The 17,279-nt window shown below is 34.7% G+C and overlaps 1 protein-coding gene across 23 annotated transcripts in view; it reads right to left on the bottom strand.

Moving 5' to 3' along the window:
* MYO9A (myosin IXA) overlaps positions 1 to 17,279 on the bottom strand; it is a 308,527-nt gene that overhangs the window by 135,965 nt on the left and 155,283 nt on the right. For all 23 annotated transcript variants that reach the window (XM_056800401.1, XM_056800408.1, XM_056800432.1 and 20 more), the window contains one exon: positions 14,951 to 15,085. In XM_056800401.1, coding sequence (XP_056656379.1) covers positions 14,951 to 15,085 — 135 coding nt within the window. The remainder of the gene's footprint in view (positions 1 to 14,950; positions 15,086 to 17,279) is intronic.

The following is a 17,279-nucleotide window of genomic DNA, read 5'->3' as shown; positions in this document are numbered from 1 at the left end:
CTCTGCATACTAGGAATTTATATTTTACTGGGAAAATACAACAAGACCAACAGATTAGGAAATACAAAGGAGAGGGGTTTGAATGAAAAATGGAAGGGGAAGAGAAGAAGTACTATGTGTTAAGAGTATGCTAAGTGCTTTACAATTATTTCATATAAGGTAGGCCTTCCTGGAACAAAGGGTTAAATTATGAGACACAACCAGTACCATTAATTTATAAAAGCAGGTGGGGGAAAAGATTGTCTATCTGAAGAGTTGACATTTTCTTTTAGAAATAGGAAGGCACAGAAATATTTTTATTTTGTTTCAGGAATGGCAGCTGCATGGAGTATATTAACTGAAGAGGGAAGAGAACAGAAAGACAGAAATCAATTAAGAGGCTATGACAGTTATGTCAGAAGTATTTAAAGCAGGATGATGACTAACTGAATAAGGAGAGGGGCAGATTCAAAAGATGTTTTGGAAGTGAAATTGATAAGATTAACCTAGTCAAAGATTAGGAAGGGATGAAGCAGAGGATAATGTTGAGGATGACTGAAATGATGAATCTGGGTGACTCAAAAGGATGGTTGCATCTTCAACAGAAACAGGGAATTATAAAACAGGAATATTTATGAGTTTTCATTTGGATATACTGAATTTGAGGTGATTATAATATCCAGGTAGATGTTCAACAAGAAAAGCAGCAGGCAATGTGAAATTAAAGTTCAGTAGAGATTAGAGTTAAATACATAGTGTGAACCTTAAAAATTCTCAGACCCTACTTCATAAGGTTAGGATTGTAAACCTTAAAAAATTCCCAGACCCTACTTCATAAGGTTGGGTTAAGACCATTCCCCATTGGGACCATTCCCCATTTGGGCAGTGAAGGTACTTAGATCAGGAATGTGAGAACTCTACTTAGATCAGGAATGTAAGACCTCTACTCCACCCCTACTTAAGTCTGCTCTAGGGGAAGATAAAGTTGTAAATTCTTTGCTGAACAATGAAAAGTACTTAAACCCATACTTATAGTAAGACAGAAAGTTCTTTAAGCCATGCCTATTTTAGGACTAATACAAAAGGGTGCTAAGTACCTATAAAGATCAAGCAACTTGTGAATTTACAAGGAACAAAGAGGTGAGAAACTTACTCAGAGCTTTCCTGGTGTGAATTACTCAAAAATTTACAGCTTCTTAGGTGTGAACTAAGAATGGTCTGTCCTTTGAAAAATGTCTACTGTGACTGGTAGATGGGAGAACTTAGGGGAGGTGACATAGGAGAAAATTCCCTATATAAGGAGATGACAGTCTCCAGAAAGAGAGAGTCTCTAAGGAGGCTCTGAAGACAGTCTGAAGGAGGCTGACTCTGGCTGGAACTCCCTCTGAGGAGACTCTGTCCCTCTGAATCCTTGCATGGACAGATCTTGTAGTGAGTGATTAAGGACTGACTGATCTCTCTCTTAAGACTCAGGTCTAGGCCATGTTGGCTTAAGGCCCTTCATACTTATTCCTTTCTTATTCTCTCTCTCTTTCTTTAATTCCTCATTGTATTAATTAATTAAAATCTCTATAAAACCCAGTTGACTTGGGTATATTTCATAATTGGGAATATTTCCCTGGCGACCACCTTATATATTGATTTAAAAACAAGACACTGTAGTGAAAACATATTTTCTGTGGTCACAATTTACTCATCCACTCTTTTATCTACTACAATTTAAGTCTTCCACTATTTTAATCACTACAATAGATTTCTAGGTACTAAACATTAAAGTTATAAATATAAGGAAAAGGAAAAGGAAAGACAGTGCCTATCCTCAAAGAGCTTACATTTGAATGTTAAGATAGATGATGATTTATATAAGGAAACTGAGGAGTGTTCAAACAGGTGAGCTAACTGCACAACAATATCACATAAGCCAATATAGAAGGAAATATTCACAGCAGGAGGGTTTTAAAAGCCAGAGAAAAAATCTTGTGTTGGAACTGAGAAAAAGGTCATCTGACTAGGCAGGACCAATGGCAACCTTGAAGAAAGTAATTTCAGTGGAATAGTGGTATAAACGCTAGATTAGAAAAGGCTGAGAGTGGGAAGGAAAGGAAAGGAAAGCAACAGATTTAGCTGTAAGAGCTGACATCTTGAGGGAATGATGAAATCAACAATTTCTTCTTGATTTTGAAGATGGGACCACACTTGGACATATTTGTAGGAGGAAAAAAAGAAGTCAGTGATAGAGATTGAAGATGGGGAAAGAAAGAGGGGCCAAACTCTTTGAGGACATAAAAGGAGATAGGAGTAAGCTCTGAATACCACCATTATCCTAGCATTTGGGGCTTTCCCCAGCCCAATTCCACCTTCCTTTTGCAATTGTCTCACAGAACACTCACATACTTTACACTCTGGCCTAATTATATTGCTAACCAGCTCATAAATAAGCCTTATACTTCACCAATACCAAACTTTTTCAGACTATTCCTTTATCCCACCACATCTCTCTTGTTTAACATTTCAATCAACTTTTAAATGCTACCTTATATACTTCTATAAAACCTCTGCCTTAAAGGCTCTTCTCTTCAGGGAGAAACAATTTCTACCTCATGTAGGATTTTACACATCTCTTTGGAATTTATATTGTAATTTGTGTTATCTAACTGTATTCATATCCATTTCATCTTTCACTTTAAGTGGAGTAGGACTTATAACTTTGTATCTCTATCATCACCTACATATATCCCCCATGCCTAGCTCAGTGACTGACATGTAGAAGTACTTAATAACTGTTAACTGACTGAACTTATGTTTGAAGGCATTATGCAATGAACTGAAATGAATCCAAGATATAGGTTCCTGTGAAAAAAAATTAGATATTTTACTAATTGTCTTAAATTACCATCCATATTCACTTCCCATCCTACCAAAAAAAAACAAAAAAAAGATCTTTAATTCCTTTGGGATAAAATCTAAAATCATTTGCTTGGTAATTAAAGCTGTCTTGAAATTGGCTCCTCCCACTCTTTTCAGTCTTAGCTCACATTCTTCTTCTTCAAGTATTTTTCATTCCAAAATGACTTGCTAGCTAGCTGTTTCCGGTAAAGAAAATTCTATCTTCTGACTTCAAACCTTTGTACAAATGATCCCCCATGAATGGAATGTCCTTCTACCTCACCTCTGCCACTGAAAATCCTTCTTTTCACTCTTGCTCTTTGGGTTGCTATGTATCTACTTGCTAATAGAGAATAAACTCCTTTAGGATAGAAACAATTTTACTCCTCTACCGCCTAATATCCCTAGCGTCTCAAACGAAGATGTGTAATGTTTATTGATTTCTTATAACTTATATACTAGAAATTTCATTAGGATGATTATAAATGATTGGAGAATTTTTTCAATAAAAATATGATTAGAGAAACATGGAAAATTTCAGTCTTGAGAAATTTAAAAAACCTGGCTGCCAGTATATTTTGTTTATGTAATATTGATTTCAGTCTTAATAAAAATGTTCCTTGACCCGTAAGCACCTAAAATTTCTCCCAGTAGACAAATTCATATCAGATAAATGAACTGAAAATAACAACTTTTAGTGAAATATCATAATGAACTTGTTTATTCAGCTCAGTGTTCTGTAATTTTTAATTTAAAAATCATAAAAATATGCAGATTATTTACTTTGTTGTTTCCTTTTTCCTCCTCATTCCAGTTTATAGATTTTATAGCTAAGAACAGTAACAAATCAGGATGCTTTTTACATTACTAAACCTCACTTGTTTGAGGTACAGACTGTTATTCCAGACAAACATGAGAAACACATCACTGAGCTATGATTTGTTGCCTTGGCACAGAACCATAATGATTCTGGCAAGTTGCAAATCCAAAAAAAGAGCCAGAACCACATTTTTGTACGTGAAGTCATAAATGGTAATCATTTTTCTTCCTCTTACAAAGTATTCAACTGTACAATAGTGCCCAGGCTAGTTATTTCCCTAACAAGAGATAGAGAGAAGGAAAGGGGGTGAGGGGGAGAGGGAGAAAAGAGAGTGTGCATGTCCATGTGCATGTTTTTAAAAGGAGTAGCTTGTCAAGAGGGTTTTCCTCAAGATACACACTAGGTAAATGGAATCCTGTTACCAGTACTGTTAGCATGGAGTGCTACTTCTGAGGGATCACCTTTTCATTTTTTTGCTCTATTAACTCACTTATTTTTAAATGCCCTACACTATTAAAATTTAGCTAAGGAACAAAAAAGAATGAAGGGATATGAAAATGGAAGTCTGTCCCCACAGTTCCCTTATCTCTAAGCCAGCAGTTCTCAACCTCTCAATTTGTAGCAATGAGAATACATAATGCATATCAGGTATTTACGTTCCAAATCATAACTAGCAAAATTACAGTTTTGAAGTAGCCACCAAAATAATTTTTTGGTTTGGGGTCACTGCAACATGAGGAACTTGCAGGGTCACGGAATTAGAAAGGTTGAGAACCACTGACCTAAGCACATGAGCTGATGGGCCTGATCGATTTTTAAAATTTACTACTGCTCAGTTCTTCAAGGTTGTACACTACTGTGGAAAAGTGTTGCTGTATAAGTAAAATAGGAATCCTTAAGGGAAAAGAAAAGGCCTTGATTTTTTAAAATCTTTTTCTAAAAATTTATTTATTTTAAAAATATTTTTCCATGATTCATATTCTTTCCCTCTCCTCTACCCTCCCCTGCTCCCAAAACTGATAAACTGGGTTATACATGTATTATTACTCCCAAACTATTTCCATATTACTCATTATTTACTCATTTTTATTTTTTCTTCTCATGTCTGGATACTATTTAGCAATGTTCTATAATCATGAAATGGTAAGTCATGGATTCTTCAATCAATCAGTAAGTCTTTATAAAGTTCCTACTATGTGCTACACATGTGCTAGATGCATGAGAAACAATATGAACCTTAGCATCTAACTGAGAAGACAGCATGCAAACAAATACATGCAAAGCAACCTATTTAAAGGATAAATAAGAAATAACAGAGAAGGCACCTGAAGGTTTCATCTAGAAGGCAGAATTTTAGTTGGGTCTTAAAAGGTCAGTAGTTGGGAATGAAATAGAGAAAGTATTCTGGGCATAGAAGACAGCCGGAGAAAATACCAAAATGGGGAAAGTTAGGAAGATTTGAGAATCATCAGCAAAGACATGACAATTAAATCCATGAGAGTTGATGAGATCAATAACTGAAGTCTAGAGGGAGAAAAAGGTCCAGGATAAAACCCTATGAGTATGATCTAGATAGGATTTGGCAAGGGAGACAGAGAATGAAGGGTCATGTAGGAGAAGAACCAAGAGTGTGGTTCAAGTCTGGTTCAAAAACCTGGAGATAAGACAGTATCAAGGAGGAAAAAGTGATCAGTATTCTCAAAGGTTATAGAGAGATCAAGGAGAATGAGGACTGAGTTAAGGCTGTTGGATTCAGCAACTATTAAGATTATATGTAACTTTAGAATGAACAGTTTTGGTTTAATGATAAAGTCAGACTCCAGACTATAAAGAGCTTAAGAAGAAAGTGGAGGCACCAATATAGTAGATGGCTTTTTTACAGAGTTTAGCTACAAAAGGCAGAAGAGTATATATAGGACAATGATTAGCAGGGATGGAAGGATCAAGTGAGAATTTTTGAGGATGGGAGAGCCGTAGGCATGCTTGCAGGTAGTAAGAAATGAGGTAGCAAATAAGAAGAGACTTATAATAAAAGAATGGAGATGACAGAGCAGGAAATATGTTTGAACTGATGGAATGAAATGAGATCACCTGGATAAACTGAAGGATTAGCCACTTTATGTGAAAGTAGAGAAAGTGACAGAAGTCAGCTGAATGATAGATGAAGAAAAGGAGAGAAAGGCAAGTTTCTGGGGAATGGTCTCTTTTCTGTAAATATATAAGGCAAAGTTCTCTATGAGATACGGAAGTGAGGGGGAACCATGGGAGGTTTAAAAAGGAATGAACAAGTTTGGAAGAGCTACTATGGAGAGTGGGAGAGAGTAGGATAATAAATTGATACGGGAATATTGCCTAACACTGCATTTCTTTCTTTATTAGTGATTTAGAACTTTATTTTCATATGGTTGCTAATAGCTTAGATTTCTTCCTTTGAAAACTGGTTCTTCATATGCTTTGACCATTTTTCTATAGGGGAATAGCTTTAGACTTACAAATTTGATTTAGTTCCTTCCTATCTTGGAAAGGAGACTTTTTATCAGAGAAACTCACTGCAAAGATGTTTCCCTCAGTTATGTTTCCCTTGTGAATTAAATTTGTCCAAAATCTTTAAATTCCATGTAATCATGATTGTCCATTTTATCTTCTCTTCTTTATCACTTGCTTAATTATGAACTTTTCCCCTATTCATAAATCCAAAAGGCAAATTCTTCTTTGTTCATCTAATTCATGATGAGACTTTTTATATCTAGATCATGTATCCATTTGGAGTTTTTCTAGGTATATGAAATGAAGTGTTGATCCAAGCCTAATTACATTCAAGACTTGTCTAATTTTCTCATCAGTTTTTGTGAAATAAAAAGTCCTTTCCCCAAGTACCTGAGGTCTTCAGGTTTATAAAAATACTATGCTACTGTGTTGGTTTGCTTCTGTTTCAACAGACTGATTAATTACCCTCTCTCTCCCCTCCCCCGATACTAAATTGCACACATGTGCACACACACACAGGCATGTACATGAGCACACACATGCATGTGTGTGTGTATGTGTAACACCCTTACCTTCTATCTTAGAATCAATACTATATATTGATTCCAGGGCAGAAGAGTGGTAAGGACTAAGTAATGGGAATTAAGTGACTTGCCCAGAGTCACACAGCAAGGAAGTATCTGAGGCCAGGTTTGTACTGTTATAAGGAAAAGTTAAATTATGTAAAAAAGTGTGTAAGTTTTCAGAGAGAAGTGGCATGAGACCATAAGGAAGATTCTGGAACTCTGAAAGAAGAATTAGACTGGTACTGAGGCCGTTAGCTGGTCTCTCTGATTTTGACTTGGAGAAGACTGGTACTGGCCCTTGGCTGTTTCTACCTTATCTTTTCCATCTTACCTGCTTCCTTGTTGGCTGGTATTTACAGAGCTTCCTGGTGTGATCATGAACCATCTGTCTATAAGATTAGGTCTGAGGTCCATCTGGATCCAGTACTCTCCTGGGCCTAATTGCCAAACTCACTACCTTAGGGTCTGGGATCTTAGACAGATAGATAAGAATCAGTGTAGCTCAAGATCTGTGAAGAAATCTCTGTGAAGAGATATTTAAATCTGTGGGGTTTTAGATAGTTAACATTAGTTTAAGATTATCCCAAATCCCCTTTTCATCTTCCCTTGTTTCATAAATCCAACAATCTGTCCCTGTTATATAGTGGTCTGTGTTGGTTACCTCAGAACAGACTCTGCCCAGACTGGACTTGTTAGTCTTCCCAAAACTGTTGTCCTTCTGATACTGGCCTACATTTAAACATCTAATCCCATTCTCAAACAACCCTACAAAACAGTAACCAGGACCTCCTATCTCTGGGCCAGGCTCTCAATCCATTGAGCCACCTAGCTGCCTCCTCCAAATCTTATTAATGAGTGCCCTACAGTAGGGTTTGAAAACTTTTACTGAAACATCCCCTTGCTACTCTCACTTTTTTTTCACTGTTTTTCCTGTACATTCCTGACTTACTATTTTGTCTAGTTATTAAATTTTGATGGTTTTATAGATTTAAATGTGTACATCAACTATAAATAGTCACATGAAAAAATGTTCTAGATCCCTCCTGATTAGAGAAATGCAAACCAAAACAACTCTGAGGTACCACCTCATACCTAGCAGATTGGCCAATATGACAGTGCTAACAGTCATACTGAATATTCAATATTATTCCTAATCAACTCAGACTCCTCTCCCCTCTCTGATTAGAGGGCTAGAGGCTAGAGAATTTACTTCTTCCAAAAGCTTTCTCTTACAGACGACAGGAATTAAGACTTTCGAGCTCATTCCACTTCCTTTTTTCCAATTATATGTAAAAACAATTTTTCCGCTAGTTTTTCTTGTTGTTAATTTTAAGTTCCACTATGCCCAAAAGGTAGGGAATGACTGAATTACTTGTGCTATAGGATTGTGATGGAATACTATTATGCTATAAGAAATGATAGAGGATACTTTTAGAAAACATAAACTGATTCAAAGTGAACAAAAGCAAGAAAACATTGTATACTACAACAAACAACTGTAAAGGATGTGGCTATTCTCAGCAAGACAAAGATCTAACACAATTCTGAAGAACAATGATGAAAATGCTATTAATCTCCAGAGAAACAATTGATGGAGCCTCAATGGAGATTGAAACACACTATTTTTTACTTTTATTCTTTTCATGCCTTTTTTTTGGTCTACAGTTTCTTTCACCACATGCCTAAAGGGGGAAAGAGGAGGGGAGAGATTCAGATAATCTTACTCCTCAAAAAAGCAATTTGAAATAGTCATACAAAATATATTTCCATATTAGCCATGTTGCAAAAGAAAACACAGACCCTCCCCCCCCCCCCAAAAAAGAACCACAACCTTTCTGTTTTTAAAAGAAAACTTTTAAAAGTATGTTTCCATCTTCATTTGAACTCCATCAGTTTTTCTTTGGAAGTGGACACCATTTTTCAACAAGCTCTTTGGAATTTAAGATCAGTATTGTTGAGAATAGTTAAGACATATTGTAGCTTTTATTTTCTGATCTATTCATTTATTTTCTTGCTTTCATAAGAGTTCATCCATTCATATTTATAGTTACACTGATTGTGTATTTCCCTCTATCCTATTCTTCTTGTATTTTTTTCTTTACAAATAAGAACAAGATTGACAATTTAACAAATAAGTGTGTATCACAGATAATACTGTTGTCCACAATCACCCACATAACTCAGATCCATAAAAATTGTTTAAAAATCTATTTTTTCAGTGATCAAACATTTTTTTTTCTGTTCACTAGAAAAAAAAAACAATCAATAAAACCTTTATAATGAATCAAGAAAAACAAAGTTTCCATACTGGCCATGACCAGAAATGTGTGTCATTCTGCATATTAGTCTATCACCTCTCTGTCAGGAGGTGGGTAGCATGTTTTATTATCAATCCTCTGAAATCATGGATTATTAGAGTTCTTAAGTCTCAAAAATTTTCATTTCTACAATGTTGTTACCACATAATTTATTCTCCTGCTTCTCCCCATCTCAGTCAGCACCTGTTTAAGTTCTCTCTGGTTTCTGTGAAATCAATCTTTTTATATTCCTACTTTTATAATCCTATCATACTACATGTGTAAAGGAATGTGATGGTAGGGTCTTCTTTTGTTCTGCCTGTGAAAATTTTGTGTGTCCACATGTGACCCATTAAAAATGCAACTGGCTTCTATCAGATGTTGCAATTTGAAATACTCTTAATTGCTAAGCTAGATCAGATGAAAAGCTTTCAAAATATAGAGGCCTAGAGAAAGAAGTCAAAACCATGTAGAAACAAGATGAAGTGCATTATTATTCGTGTCACCCTGTCTGTTATAACAACTGTCATGAAGATGCTTTCAGAAGACAAGCTTACATCCAAATGCTTTCATTATGGTACAAAATGCAGTCATTTTACCAGCTTATACAATAATCTGAAGATTATTAAACCCCCCAAAATAATAAGCCAATGACCTGTACTGGGGATATTTTTATATCAACTTCATTGAATTAAGATCAGAGCAAAGAGATAACAAAAAACAATAACAATAAAAATGTTACCCCAAGGTCTTGAGAAGCAAAGAAACCAAAAGTGGATGTATATATTAACTGTCTATGTAATCTCTAACACAGTGATCAAATGAGAAAACTATTTTAAGCATTATCAATATAAATAATGAAAGAACACCTAAATGAAGGGAGGGATGTAAGACTTGAGCTTCTCTACAAAAGAAGGTCACTCCAATGCCCAGGTAGCCTAGATTGAATCATAGCAAGAGGCAAAGCCAAACTAACACTTGGCCACTCCCAGTATCCAAGATACATAGGAGACACAGCAAAAGGAACAGCTAAGATGGCATCTGTGAAGCAAACCACCTGGGGTCTTACAGGAAGCATCCTACTATTACAATCAACAATACATGTTTAGAGCCTATCATAACCATAGCAAAGGATAGAGACAAAACTAAACTTATAACTGTATGAGGAAGAGTCATGAGAAGGAGCAAAAGGCCTTTAGATAAAGTCCAAGCAAAATGAAATTCAAACAAAACTTGGGAATTTCTGAATATGGCAGTATCTAGTTCAGTCATCACATCTAAGACCAAGTAGGGTCTGCCCACAGTATCTAAGAGTACAAAAACCAACAAATTCTAATCCAGACAAAAAGCCCTAAACCAAAAACTAAGGTTGGAGATATGAGTATAAAGAAGAAAACACTCAACACAATGAAGAAATACCTTGGACTGAGAGAAGCGCAATAGGTAAACTCAGAAGAAAAGAATAACTTTATAACAAGTCCCAGCAGAGCCTCGTTGAAAAGAAATGATCTAGCCACAAGGACTACAAGAGTACCTGGAAAAAATGAAACAAGAGATAGAAAATGGAATATTAAAATAAATGACAGCTAAAAGGGACAAGGTGAATTATAGCTTAGAATAAACAGTAATAAAATTAATCCCAAGAGTTAAACTTCTTGAAATTTAAAGTGAACCAAAGAGAAAGCAATGACATCTAGGACAAGGAATAATGAAACCAAAAGATAAAAATAAAAAGAAGAAAATATGAGATATTACTATAATAAACAACTGACCTGGAAGACAGGTCTAGGAGAGTCAATCTAAGAATCACTGTGCAAACTGAAAAATCATATTTCCTTCCCCCTTAAAAAAACACAATATAGTATTTTATTAGTTTAAAATATCCAGATCTAGTAGGACCAACAGGCAAAAGTGAAAATACAGAGAATTTCAACTTCTTGAAAGAAACGCCCAACTGAAAAACTTCAGGAAAGCCATGACCAAAATCCTGAGTTTTCTGATCAAAGAAAAAATATGGAAGCAACTATCAAGCAATCACAGTACGGATCACAAAAGATTTGGCATGGCAATTGCTTCTATAAAAGAATATGATATTCCAAATAGGAAAAAAATTCACACACACACAAAAAAAACCATGTAGCACAATAGAATCTAACAAAAATAATCCCATAAGGGAAAAAAAGGTATTATGAGGGGAAAAGAAACTTAAAGGTAAAGGAAAATCTCAAAACATTTATGATGAAAAGGACCAAAATTGAAGAGAAATTCTGAAGTGTAAATATATGAAGAGAAGAAGCTGAAATGGCTAACAGAAAGCTAAGCATTTGAACTTCTATCCACAACATTTCTCCACCAGATCAAGGAAATATACTAGATTGGCTCCTAAAGAGGAAATCTAGAAAATCTCTGAGCAAGTCCTTTGTCTAGTCCAAGGTAGCATAGGGAGAGAAATGAACTGGGGACTAGGTTGGGGAAGGAGCACACCATGTTGAGCATTCCAACACACAGGTTGAGCACCAGGACAATGGTAGGTCCATGCCACTCTGACAGGAATATGTGCTAAGTGGTACCATTATTGTTCAGTCTTTGGTTCTAGGTTAGAGATCCAGGGCAGATTGAGAAGGGGATCTAACCACAGTGGCAAGATCCCCAGACATGGAGGTCCTACCTCATGTACTGAGAAAGGAAGTTCAAATGACAGCAGCAATGGTGGTTTGGCTCAGAGATAGCAGAGTAGGATCTCAATCTCCACATCTTACTTAGCCTAGAGGAACAGACAGGAATTAATCCCAGCCAAAGGGAAGCTTAACACTTTTGTCACTATGAACTAGTAGAATTTTCTAACTGAATGATTGGTGTTGAGTCCAGCAGAAATCCATTGCTGTTTTGACCAAACCCAGGGCAAAAACATTGAGAGTACAAACCAATGGGGAAGCAATCAGATTTTACCTCAATCAGAGAACTTTGAAAACTTGAAGGTCTCCAGCCTGTCCCCAATATCCTGGAAAAACACTACCCTTGATACTCCAAGAATGCAGTAAAAGAACTAGCCCAGAACTTCCCTCCAGAAGCATGGCATAAATGCCTTCAATAAGCACAAAGTCAAGAAGTGGGCTAGAAAAATGACCAAACAAAATCCTGAGCAATTATGGCAGCAGGGACTATATCTACCTCAGAACAGAGAAGTGATGGGCTCAAAAAGGAAAATTTTAAATGTGTATGTATATATATATACATATATATATATATTCACATGGCTAATGTGAAAATGTGTATGTATATATATATACATATATACATATATTCACATGGCTAATGTGAAAAAAATGTTTCATAACTATACAACACTTGATACAAGAATTATTTTTTCCTATTTTCTTCTTTAAAGGGGGTTGAGGAAACAAGAGGGAAACAGACTTCTGTTAAAGAGAGAAAAAGATCACAGGATTGGTGAAAGAATACTCAGAAAAAACTACAATATCTAAGTATGGAAGATAAAAAAACATTCAAAATAGCAAACGAATAGAGAAATGTAAAATGAAATAACTATGAGGTTCCAACTTATACCTAACAAATTGACAAAGGCAATAAAAAAAGAGAACAATTGTTGGAAGGATTATTATAAGAGAGCAGATACATTAATTGCTATCTGTTGAGTTGTGAACTGGACGAATCATTCTGGAAAACTTAAAGTAAAAATTCACTAACATTTATAAACCCTCTGATCCAGAGAAACTACTATTATGCATTTGTCTCGAGGAGATTCAAGAAAGGACATAAAGGAGCCACATACACAATCCTATGTATAATGCAAAATATAATATGTATTATTCAGCACATTACAATATATACAATGTTCACAGTAACATGTTTTGTTTTAGCAACTAGAAATAAAATGGATGTCTCTTATTAGGCTGAAGCAATTATATTAACATAATATTACACCATATGAAATGATAAATATGATGAATTCAATGAAAACATGAGAAGACTTTCACTAAATGAAAATAAAATAAACCAAGCCAGGAAAGCAATTTAGATGACAAAAATAATAATAATAAGCAGGAAAACAAATAATAATAATATGCAGGAAAACAACTTAGAAAGACCTCAGGACTCACAGAGAATAATACTGACTTCAAAGGGCTGATAACTGAAATACACTGCCTAGCTCCTGACAGAGTGGGTAATGGACTAGAGAAACATTAGAAAATGAATAAAGAGCCCAATGTGATTTGTAAATATTTGTTTAAAAGGTCTTCTACTTGGTGTGCAGATGGAGGGCAGGTTAAAGGGAAGTGATACATATCCAATAAATTATTTTTAAATGCCCAGAAGAAAAAAAAATTGCGTAAAAAGCACAAACAGCAGCTAGGTTAATTAATTTAAATAAATTCAAACATACACGCATATAATGAAATGTGGGGTTGTTGATGATTAAGTTCACAGAAAAACAGAAAATTTAACTTTAAGAAAAATGTAGGAACAGGAAGAGATATGTTTTACTGTCTATGGGAATTGTACCTAGGATGATTTCTGTGAGCTTTCAAAGAAAATACTTGTCTCCTAAAACATTTATTCTAATTTTAAAATTTATTTTATTCAACCATGTGTTAGTTTATAGAATATTACATATAAAAAGAATAGAAGAACAATGCCCAATGTAATTTCTCAGGGAGCCCCACCAAAACAAGATAACAATGGCATAACAGCTTCAAAATATTAAAATGAAAATATTTTAAGATAGAAAAATTATTTCCCAATATAAAAAATATAGGTAGTGCAGGTTTGAGTTTTTATAGCTTAAAAACATACTGAGACTTTTGGGAAACTGATGGTTACGTGCCCTCACTGATTTATGAGTTCCCTTTCATGATACAGATAGATTATAACCTATCCTTGGCTACTCTTGATGTTGACCTCCAAGCATAAGCTTGCTACTCCAGGAAAATTTTCTAAAAAAATTATATGGAGGGGGGAGGGGAAAAGGAGGAATGAAAATATGGAAGAGAGTGGTTTCATCAGAAACTGAGGCAGAGAAGCAAATATTTGGCTAAAGGAGAGAGCTATAAAAGTCCAAATATTCTGATCTATTCTACAGATCTCAGATGAGTAACATGAATATATTCCTGACCTTAAACATAATAATGCAGACAATAGTAATAACAAGGTATTGAATAAAAATGTCATGCAACTATAGCCCAATAAAGCTCAGAAAAAGTCCTGAGCCTAATGAAATGTTTATAGCTGAATATTTATCATAACAGATAACTGGAAAAAAAATCAATGAATTGGAGAATAGTTAAACTATGGCACATTAATATAATGGAATATAATTTTGCCATAAGAAATAACATATGAAGAATCCAGAGCATACAGACACACATAAAATGATCCAAAATGAAGTAGAACCAGAAAACAACATACCAAATTACAATATAAGTAGAAGGAACAATTAAAAAAAAGATCCTAAAGAGAATTTCAGAAAATTTAATTTCTTCCCTTTACTATAGAGATGAGAATAAATGAATGTGGAATCTTGTCTATATTCTCAAATAAATTCCTATTTTGTATGGCTGAATTGCTTTTATTCTTCCTTCTTTTTAAAACTTAATTACAAGACAGAGCTCAGTAAATAGAAGGAAAAGAAAAGCAAATTCAGAAATAAATGTCATGTAAAAACCAAAGATATTAATAAAAATAACAGAAAAAATTATGCAAGGGAAACAAATACTGGATGTTCAAAACAATGTTAACTCCAGTTTAAGAAACAAGTATGATTTTGCATAATTATCTTTGTGACATAGCTTTAGGAAAAAGGCTTTTATTTTTTTCATCTGATAAATTTGAAGTCATTAGCATAAAAGAAAGAAACCTAAACTTTGTGAATCTTACAAAAACATTTTGGCACTTACCTGCTCCAATTTAAATATATGTTGATTAAAGTAGTGCTGTAAACGCTCATTAGCAAAGTTAATACAAAATTGTTCAAAGCTGTTGCTTTCATAATCTTCAAATCCAAATATATCAAGTACTCCAATGGACAACGTCTGAGGAAAAAAATTAAAATTGCGATAAAAATTGGGTTCATTTACTATTTGAGCATTAACTATGCTTTAAATACCATTTAAAAAGTCCAATAAAAAGTTCTAGAAAGGAGGTAGGAAGGCTTTTTTTGTTTGTTTCAGTGAAGAAAAATAATTGAGGAAAACACATAAAATCTAAGTTAATTTAGTGGGTGACCCTAGTGGATTTTTATGTGAGGACATGGACAGGAGTCACACTGGACGAGAAGGCATAGATGGATTGTAATCCACTGATCCAGTAAAGGGAGTTTTTATACCACTTGAGATTGTAGATTTATCAAATTACTAAATTGTGCTATTTGAGATATGTGAATTGACCTATTAAACAAAAAAAAAATTCCTATTAAATGAAATGACTAATACAAAATATCTCTATGATCATCTTCAGTGTCAACTTCTATCTTTCACATTTCAAAATCCCTAAATATCCATCCTGTTCCTCAGGTTCATTAGTTCCAATTTCAGAGGGTGAAATGGCCATCCTGTATCTCAAAAAAAAAAAAATTCCCTCTTATTTCCAAGTCATTGCTGAATAATCATCTTTTTTTTCATTTAGACCTTGCCTGACTGCTTCCCCATTGCCTACAATCATATCTTCTATTTTAATGAGACCATCTTAAGCTTGCCATACCACTTGCTATGTCTCATTTTTTTATACTGCTAAACTACTAAAAAGAACACTCACTACTACACACTTAAAAACTTCAAATCCAAAAACACCTGTGGCTTTTGATACTGAAACTCCCCTCCAAAGTTTAGTATTTTACAGTCATCACCATTGTTGTCCTTTTCACATACCCTCACCTATATTCTATATTCAAAATTTGTTAAGTGATTTACAAGTATTGGCTCAATTAAGACTCACAACAATCCCAAGTTGGATACTCTTATTTTACAAATAAGCAAACTAAGGCTCCAAGTTCAACTGACATTTATTTATTGTCTATGTACCAAGCACTAATTCCAAACAATGAAATACCTATTTGAAATGAATTGACATTCTGATTAATGGGTAAAGACAGAAAATAAATGTAAAAATTTGTAAGACAAATACAAATATAAAATTAAAATATCCTTCTATACACATATACAAAGTCATTAAATACCAAGTAATTTGAAGGAGAGGGCATTAGCAGTCATGGAGATCAGGAAAAGTTTTAAATAGAGAAAATGATGCCTGAGCTATACTATAACAAGGAAGAGAGGGACATTGAAGCAGAAATAAGAAGAAATTCATTCCAAGCATGTGGAACAGACATTGAAAAGCTAAAGAGAAGGGAGATAGTATATTGTATGAGGAAAAGTAAAAAAGTTACTTTGTCTAAAATACAAAATAGAAAGGAAGATAATGTCCAATTAAACTATATGGTTAGGGAGCCAGATTTTATAAGGTAAAGAAAGAAGTTTATATTTTATCCAAAGATGCAACAGGAAAACACTGGAGTTAGCTGAGTGGGGGAATAACTTGGTCAGATCTGTGATTTAGGAAAATTACAATAGCAACAATCTATAAGATGATTTACATTGGGAAAAAGAACAAGGCTAGGAAAACATTATTTTTGGGCAAAAGGTGATGAGGGCTTATACCAGGTTGGAGGCAGTGTCAGTAGAGAGAAGAGGGCATATTGGAGAGATACTTCAAAGGCCTTGCCAACAGATTGGATGTGGGAAGAGGAGGGAAAGATAGTGAACAATCAAGGTTGTGTGCCTGATGGACTGAGAAGATGGTGCTATTCTCTACAGTAAAAGGGAAGATGTGAACAAGGGGCATTTTAGGGGAAAAGGATAAGGAATTTTGTTTTGGACACATTGAATTTAAGATATCTATCAGACATTTAGTTCCAAGATGCAAAGCAGTTAGAGACAACAGGATAGGTAGATTTGAGAATTAACAGCATATAGAGGACAATGGGAGCTAATGATATCCATAAGTGAAGCATTATAAAAGAAGAAAAGAGGCCCTAGGATAGAAGACATCTACAATTAGAGGGCATCATCTGAATGAACGTAAAGCAAAGACCATGGACGATAGACAGGAAGCACATGCCAAAAGAGAAGTGGCTATATCTTCCTAGGGTCACATCCCCTAGAAAGCACTGAAAATTTACAACTGAACCATGAAAACAAGAGCACAGAAAAGATTAAAGCCTAAGACAGT

Source organism: Monodelphis domestica, chromosome 1 (assembly GCF_027887165.1).
Source record: "Monodelphis domestica isolate mMonDom1 chromosome 1, mMonDom1.pri, whole genome shotgun sequence".
Classification (NCBI taxonomy): Eukaryota; Metazoa; Chordata; class Mammalia; order Didelphimorphia; family Didelphidae; genus Monodelphis; species Monodelphis domestica.
This window is presented reverse-complemented; position numbering and strand designations above follow the sequence as displayed.